At 37.5% G+C, this 8,841-nt stretch overlaps 1 protein-coding gene across 2 annotated transcripts in view; it reads left to right on the forward strand.

Annotated features, from left to right (window-relative positions):
- Window positions 1–7,064, forward strand: part of LOC119415132 (fibroblast growth factor 12) — a 39,465-nt gene extending 32,401 nt beyond the window's left edge. For both annotated transcript variants that reach the window (XM_037682277.1, XM_037682278.1), the window contains 2 exons: window positions 4,394–4,592; window positions 6,674–7,064. In XM_037682277.1, coding sequence (XP_037538205.1) covers window positions 4,394–4,592; window positions 6,674–6,789 — 315 coding nt within the window. In that variant the 3' untranslated portion in view covers window positions 6,790–7,064. The remainder of the gene's footprint in view (window positions 1–4,393; window positions 4,593–6,673) is intronic.
- Window positions 7,065–8,841: the final 1,777 nt, after the last annotated feature.

Consider the following 8,841-nt stretch of genomic DNA (forward strand, 5'->3'; position numbering starts at 1 on the left):
ATCTATCTATCTATCTATCTATCTATCTATCTATCTATCTATCTATCTATCTATCTATCTATCTATCTATCTATCTATCTATCTATCTATCTATCTATCTATCTATCTATCTATCTATCTATCTATCTACTTTATGGCACAATAAAAAATAGTTTGAAATATAAATAAAATATGTATTTTTGAGTGGGCAGTCTTTTTTCATTGCTTCCTCTCTAGAACATAAGTTATATAATTTTGGCATACATCGTTTTGGCGTAACTTAAGACTGCAGCTGTGATCTATAATTTCTCTTATTTAATTGTTTAGACTGCAAAATAATACAAATGGAAGTCTGTTTCTAAGTCTTCTAATTATATTATGTGGGTTGCTTGATAAAAAGCATAATAAGCAATTCACATTGAGTTTAAGTTTCCTAAATTGTTTTCTCGTTGATAATTAGTCAGTGACCCACTGTTTTAGTACTGGTGCATGTAAACTGTCATGTACACTGAGTTAATACTTTTATAAATGTTCTAATTGCCAGAATGTCAGGGAATAATTGGAAAAAAAGGTTCCAGAGGCTGAAAGGGAACAAAAATAAGTAAAATTTTAGTCAACCAAAGAAGATGCTTCATAGGTTAGGTAAAAAGTCATTCGTTGTTGGTGATCAAAACAATTTTTTAATTACTTTTCATTTTTTAATGCTTTTATTTGATTGTCTATTGTTGTCTGCACCTCATCTGTGTTCTCTGCTTATATCAGGTCTCTCTTAAAACAGTCCTCGAGGCTCAATGAGACTGACCTGTATAAATAAATGTTGAATCAGAAAGAAAATAAAACTTTAAAAAAAGAACTCAGTGGCACACTGATAAAGAACGTGTGTGTGTGTTTGTTATATTTGTTACATTGTAAGTCCCATTTTTCCAACACATACTATATTGTGAGGACCTTCTTCTTATGGGGCCCATGGCCCTGACCCCATAAGAAGTGTTGTTGGTGGATTAAGGGTTAGGTTTAGGACTAGGTGTGAACTGAGGATGCGTTAGGTATGTACTGGTAATGGTTAGGCTTAGGCTTAGGTCTGTACTGGTAATGGCTAGGTATAGGGTTGGGTATGTACTGGTAATGGTTAGGTTTAGGGTTGGGGATGTACTGGTAATGGTTAGGTTTAGGGTTGCGTATGTACTGGTAATGGTTAGGTTTAGGGTAAGGGTCAGGGTTAGGCTACAGAAATGAATAAAAAATGAATGGAAGTCAATGCAAAGTCCCTGTAAAGATAGGACGACATGTGTGGGGGTGAGAGAGAGATAGAGAGAGAAAAAGAGAGAGAGAGATAATAACAATCAGGCTTGGGCTTGTATAACTTTGTAGAACTGGCTGCATGTATAAAATGCTACACTAAAGATAATGAGCAAACTCCCTAAACTGTTATAGCTTTAAAAAATTTCCTTGTTGAGCATCTGTGTTTATGCAATAACTCTGCTTTAAAAGCATCTGTGAGTCCTGATCAACTTTGTGAATCAATTGTGTTAATTGTTGATAACATTTAAGGTGAATCTACGGTTAATCTCAACATTTATTTCCTTGATCTTCACTCTAACAAATATGCCTGTCTTATCAGCAGTCATGCCTGCAATGTTACCTTAACAATCTGTTTTCTCTCTCGTTATGGTAATTTCAGACTATAAACTGGCAACAGCGTCTTACTGAACAGCTCGTTATCCTTGAAATGTGTCACTCGTTCTCTTTTTAAACTTGTGTGTATTTTCATTACTGATCACATATACAGCATACTATTTATCTTTAAAAATCACTGTGATTATTCTTGTTTATATGGTTCAGTTGTCTGTGTAAAACGATCTCATCACTCAGTTCAGACTCCATTCTTGTCTCCATCCTATATTCACATTTAGTCATCCACAAGGAAATGTTTTGTCAAAGAAATCAAGATCTAATAAATTTTCCATTTACATCTACTACAGTCATTTCCATCTACAGGCACATTACCTTCAAAATTGCTTCAAGCCTTTTTTATTGTAGTCACAAATTTTGTCCTTGTGGGGAGATTTGGAGGTTTTCTGCAGCTCGTCAGCAAAGCAAAGTGGCTCATTGTGAAGGTTGTGGCTATAACAAGTGTGCATGTGCATGTGCTCGATTTCATTTAGTCAACAAACAGATGAGGAGGAGGCAAAACCTGCTGGTTTGTAATGTGTCACTGTCGAACCCCTACCCACTCAAACACATATGCTCACGCACAAACACACATGCAGCCAGACAGGCCCAATGTGACCCCTGGTGCCCCAACGGCGAGCGAGACGTCGGCTATCTGACAGCTTGTCAGCAGGTCCTGATAAACTCAGCCTCTAACTCTTCACCAAGGTTGTTCTATCTCCGGCTGACCGGCAAGACCTTTCCACACGTGTGACCACGTGACTTCACCTTTCCACTCATTTTCCCTGCTTAGCTCTGTTGTGGCTTGTAAATGAGCCCAGCCAACACAGATTAGCACTTTTTTTAAAATTAAATTAACACTTCACATCCTACATGAACTTAGCCATTTGCACCGCTTGGGGTGGCTGCACATTGTAGTAGCTCTGTCATTTTCATTTTGAGATATTGCCTTTGGAAACTTTAGTTCCTCTTTTTCTGGTTGTAAATCGTTTTCTTTTCAGATGATTGTTTCCTCTGGTATCTGATGATGTGCAGCTGGAAGGATTTTTCCTGAAACTTTTTTACTTTTGGACATTTGTTATGACAATTTTTTTTTTTTTTTACAACTGGGAGCAGCTGACTAACATCTCAAAGGTCAAATAAAACCTCAACTACAGCCCCAAATCCCAAATGAGTTGAAAAGGAGGTCCTGTGGATGCTTCCCATCTACCTCCTGGCTGTGTTCAAATGCTTGACCACTGAGATCCTGGAACTAGCAGGAAACACGGCTTGTGACAGCAGAAGGACCAGGATCATCCCCCGGCACAGCAGCCAGCTGTCTGCAGTGACGAGGATCTTGGCCATGCTGCTGGGAGGAGTGGCCATCACTCTGGGAAGAGTTCTGCCCGTCATTCAGGCAGTCCTGCAGCTCGGGGGAACCAAGAAGCTAGCTGAGTCTGGGTGGACGGATCAGACGGCATCTGCGGCCAATTTCTTCAGATCCGCTGTGGGATGGACCTTTATAAAAGATCCTTCCTGCCTACAGCCATCAGTATCTATAACATCTCTTAATGAAATGAGGATAATTACAACATTTAATTTCCCTTTGGGATTAATAAAGTATTTTTGAATTGAATTTGAATTGAATTTATAGTGGTCTAATCAAACTAATCTGTTTATCTTTATTTATGTTTCATTTTAGAAATCTTCCTCTTTGTAGTGGTCTTTAAGTAAAATTCAATACCTAAAGAAATTAGCTAACAAAAGTCCAGAATATATACGTTTACAAATAAATTTCTTTTTAGTGACAACCATGATATATTGCTCTTTTCAGGCTTTTAAACCTCTGTGGGCTGGCAGAGGGAAATCACAAGTCAGACACAGGAATTACTGCTTAAAACATATATCCCCTAAAATGAATGATTGTCAATGTGGGGAATACTTCACTGCCTAAAAGAGAATGACGTTATGACAAAGCAAACAGATTTAGGTGCACACTACATGAATTATACTTTGTACACAGACAGCCAATCACACACATTTATGCACACCCAGTCACCTCTAACAGGAAGCAGAATTAGGCTGTCAGTCAAAAAGACAACCTTAAAAAAAGCACTGAGGCCTGGAAGAGCTATTCATGAATAAAAACAGCGGGCACAAACACCCCCCCCCCCCCACACACACACAGAAACCCAAACAGGACAAAGTTTGCCAAAATGTAGATGGTATAACTTTCTCAAAACCAACTATTGTCTGGCTTAAATACAAGCTTTAGATACTGTGGTGCTTGAAAGTTTGCCGTCTTTAGAATTTTCAATATTTCTGTATAAATGACCTAAAACATCACCAGATTTTCACACAAGTCCTTAAAGTGGATAAAGAGAATTAAGTTAAACAGAGACAAACATATCATACTTGGTCATTTACTTATTGAGGAAAATGATTCACTATTACATATTTGTAAGTGGCAAACGTATAGTTATAGTGTGTAAACATATAAATTAAGGTCATATTTATTCAGATATATAGAAAATTCTAAAAGGTTCACAAACTTTCAAGCACCAGTGTCTATGTGTTGATAATGAAAGCACATATGGTTTCAAAGTGAGTCTAGCTAAACTTTTCTTTACAATATTTCTTTTTGTTGTTTCTTGCTATTGTGTGTTTTCCATGGCTTTGCTATTCACATGGATGCAAGTTTATTTTCCGTGTGAACTAATAAATATCTCTTTGCATCTGTCTTTTTTTCCAAATCATTTTGCAGGAGATGTTCACACCAGAATGCAGGTTTAAGGAGTCCGTTTTTGAAAACTATTATGTGATCTACTCGTCCACTGTGTACCGGCAGCAGGAGTCGGGTCGAGCCTGGTTCCTTGGTCTCACAAAGGAGGGACAAGTCATGAAGGGCAATCGGGTCAAAAAGACAAAGCCCTCATCACATTTTGTGCCCAGGCCTATTGAAGGTGTGAAAAACATTCTTTTAAAAGTGAAATTTTAACTCTAAACCATGTCATTAGATTGAAATAGAAAAGTAAAGAATAACGAGTGAGAAGGAAGTATAATATGATCATAGAAAATGTACAAGAGTTATGATTAACTAGCGTTTTGTCTGTAAACTAATCCCTCATAACAATTTCAGCATTACAAAAAAATAAACCTTGAATGGTTATTAGAAAATAAAAAAAACTGTCTGGATTTTATATCACAAATTCATTTATTTTATCACTCATTTTATGATCTTTACAAAAACAGAATATAGTCTTTTCTCCACTCCCTTTGAAAAACACGGTGGAAGCAGAATCATGATATGGGCCTGAACTTAAGAGCTAAAGGAGGCCTTGTGACGTAACAATTATCACAAAACTTTACAAGCAAATTCTTCGTAAAGATGTCATTACGTTTGCCTCTCTGGGAACAGGTGATACAGACACGGAAACTAAACAAAACTAAACTAAACTTCCAAAAAGAAAAGGAATTAATTTATTATTTTACAATGACCTAGTGTAACCCCAGAGCCAGTCAGGAAAATCAAAAAGGAACCAGATGTGAGCAAAATGCACCAACAAATATTGAAATATAACAACAACTCAACTAAATCACAGGACATTTTATTTTATTAGTTACAAATACCCAGAATATTTTAATCACTTGTTTGACTGTAAGGAAAGCTGATCATTTTATTTGACAATGATATATTATTAAAAATAGGGGGAGTGGTGGTGCAGAGGTTAGAGAAGGTGGACCTGTGATTGAAAGGTTGCCAGTTTAACCCCCTGAACTAACAATATCAAAATGTAGGTGGGAAAGGTGAAGCACCCACACCTGCCTCCACCAGCCTTTGCCCCATTCTGGGCCATTGAACAAGGCTTTTAACCGCCACCATCTGCTCCCCTGGGTGCCCTAGATAGCAGTTTTCTGCTCCACTCAGAGGGCTGTGGTAGCTCGATGGTCTGTGGTTGCGTCAGGAAGGACATCTAGTGTAAAAGTAATTGTCAAGTCTTCGTGCAAGTTAGTTCGCTGTGGCAACCCCTGAAGACGGGAGTGATGGAGATGTGAAAGGTCACAGATGTTTTTCTCTTACTAAAGTCAAATTTTATAACTCATATTACCATGTGTGTGTGTTAAAGAGTTGTTTTTGTCTGGATCAGAATGCTGCATAAGCATGGAGCCTTTCAGCCAAATAAGCAAGGAGGCTGCAAGAGTTGTCTGACCTTGCCTTAGTCTGATAAACATTATGAAAATACACTTCCTCATGCTCTCTTTGAGCAGATTTTGAGACGGAGCGTCATGTGACATTTTGATGCTTGTATTTCAACTCTGCTTCATCTTGCAAGATTAAACCTGGGATTAAGAAAATTATCTACCTCTACTGTGTGGCATATTTATTTAAAGAGCTATTGAAAGGATAATATTAAATTATCCTAACAGGGAGCAGCGGAAGGAAGAAAAATAATTATTAAAAATAGTTTAAACTTAACGTCAAACGTTGGATATATTTCTAATAACTGTGTATTTTGGAGCACTACTTCAATACTCATTTTATTTAATTTCATTGATGTTGAACTTATCTGAACTTTGGCAAGCTTTCATTCACAACTTCTGTTTATTAAGCCAAGACAAATGTTTTAAAGCTCCTAACTGCTGTGGGTACATTTGAAGGAGAAGCTCATGTCACTATCAAGTGCCACCTTTTTGAAACCGGTAGATATTTGCTCCAGACAGAGACCTCTTTATAATCTTTTTTCATGTTATATAAAATGAAAAGAAATCAGGTTTTGATATTTAATAATAACTGTCTCGCGGAAGTGTTTCTATTAAAGGATCTGTCTTATCTTGAAAACTTGTCAAGCAATGTAATTAAAAAAAAGTGCTGACACAATCCTAATTCCCTTGTCCCAGCCCGGTGCGACCGTCCCAGCCTCCCACCTGACCTTGTGTTTGTCTGCATACCCATCTCTTCAATCTGCTCTCTACTGTCCCGTCTCTGACTGACTCCTATCTTTGTCCTTTTCTCCCCTTCCCTTTGTTCGCATCACTTCCACAGTCTGTATGTACAGGGAGCCGTCGATGCACGAGATAGAGGACAAACACCGCTCCAGGAAGAGCTCAGGGACTCCCACCATGAATGGAGGCAAAGCTGTCAACCAGAACTCCACATAGCACCAGGGAGACGGGCTTCCAGCGGGGGGGGACGTGGCCTCATCCTGACTCAGGGGAAGAGGCCAACAGGAAAATTAACACCCTTCTTCAAAACTACAAAACCATCACACCTTCTCAAACAAAGGTGTGAGGACGAAAACGAGGAGCGGTCACTGTACAAGACGACACAAACCGAACTCTTGCTTGTGAAAACATTTTAGATGAATTAAGATGAAACCTGAGAAAATATATACTTGACCAAAATTTTATGCAAAACAGAAAACAGGCTGTTAAACAAACGAAGGAAAGGTGATCTCTCTTCACACAATATGGTTTTTCCAATTTATGCTGTGAAAAACAAGCTTTAACACATGTTTAGTTTTCATACAATGACTTTTCTTTGTCTATATGCTACTGCTCTCTTATATGCTTTACTGTGTTAATGTCGTCAACAATATTTATGCCATTATCATTATGCCTATCATAACTAATCTGAAGAGTGCCATCTAAGTTTTTATTATGGCAATCCTGGCTCAACCTTCAAAAAAAAAAATTATTTATTATTATTTCTTCCTGTTAAATTTGTTTTCTCTTACAGTTTGTACATGAATGTAATGACACATCTGCTAAGGTGTGAGGGTCAAACTGAACGTTCTCTGTGTTGGACTGCAGGTGGTGGGATGTAATTTACTCAGGTGTGTACCGTAAGTCAATATAATGTGACTAATAGGGAGCTATTCCTGTGTTGTTCTTCTGTAGCAGGACAAACGTGCATTGTGCAATATAACAGAGGGAAACCTAGGATGTCTCTAAACAATAGCAAAGCTGACAATATTATGCAGTAATTGGTGTGGTTGTCTGTAGATGAAACTGGCAAAGGAAGTTGGAAAAGTAGGCAAAGGTAAGAATAGGGGACAGTTTGTTTAGTTTCAGAATGATCGCAAATCCTGTTCGACTTAAAACGTTGAAATATATACTCGTCGACATGATAAAAGTAGGATTCTTTTCAACAGTTATGACCAGCATCAGTACTTGGAGCCATTACTAAAAATATTCACTTTACATTTGCATCTCAAAAGACAGAATCCCTGTTTCTCTGCTGTTGGCTGTAACAACTCTCAATACACATCAGTATCCATGCTTGTAGATGGAAGTATGAATAACACATTGCTCTGCTTTGAATGCAAAAGAAACAAAAAACAATTGTTCAATATGGTTGAATTGATGAATATTACCAAAATTAAAGTTCCATCTTGTGTATCATTTTGATCATAAAATCATTAGAGATGTTTAAACACTGGGGGACAGGGTGCCTGACTGTTTATAAAACCACTGACCTGACATGTTGATATTAACATCATACATAAGGTCATAATCATTACTGCTTTTTCATCATGGCAAAAGCAGAATGTTTCAAGTTTATCTGGATTTAGTCAGCTTTGAGACTGATGTAAGGTTAATTGTTTCCTGAAATGGTTACATGTACAATCTTCATATCACTAAGATTTTGTAACTCATGGAATGAGCCATTTGCTGTACTGTAATGTGGAGAACAGCTTGTTTTATTTTTTCACAAATCAACATACTTCTTACAGGGCTGTTAAGATGAATTGACTGGTGCACCTTTTGTGCTGTGTACATTCTAGTCCCCATTTAGTTGATCTAACTCAGGAAGTCCCACAGTCGTTCAATGAATGGGACCCAGATATAAAAAGATGGCCGCCAATGGTCCAGCACTCATTGCACAAAGCCTGGTGTTTGGAGCAGTTGATAAACAGCTGAACTAATCCATGTTAGGCTGGGAGGGGAAACAGGCAAGACAAAGCATGACCATCGCATGACTGTAAACGTTGATGTTAGTTTGTTTCAAGTAAAATCTAATAAAAAAAAAATAATATTTTGAATTTGAGGAATACAACTCCAAAACTTTTATATGCAACATTTTGATCAGTATTTTAGCAAAAGTTTATAAATATCTCATAATGTATATGTGGTTGAAAATCATTTGCTAGGTTGGTGGTATGTACAGTTAATAGCACACATTCAGCTGCACATACAGCAGGCATTTATCAT

Source organism: Nematolebias whitei, chromosome 9 (assembly GCF_014905685.2).
Source record: "Nematolebias whitei isolate Nwh7 chromosome 9, NemWhi1, whole genome shotgun sequence".
NCBI classification, from domain to species: domain Eukaryota; kingdom Metazoa; phylum Chordata; class Actinopteri; order Cyprinodontiformes; family Rivulidae; genus Nematolebias; species Nematolebias whitei.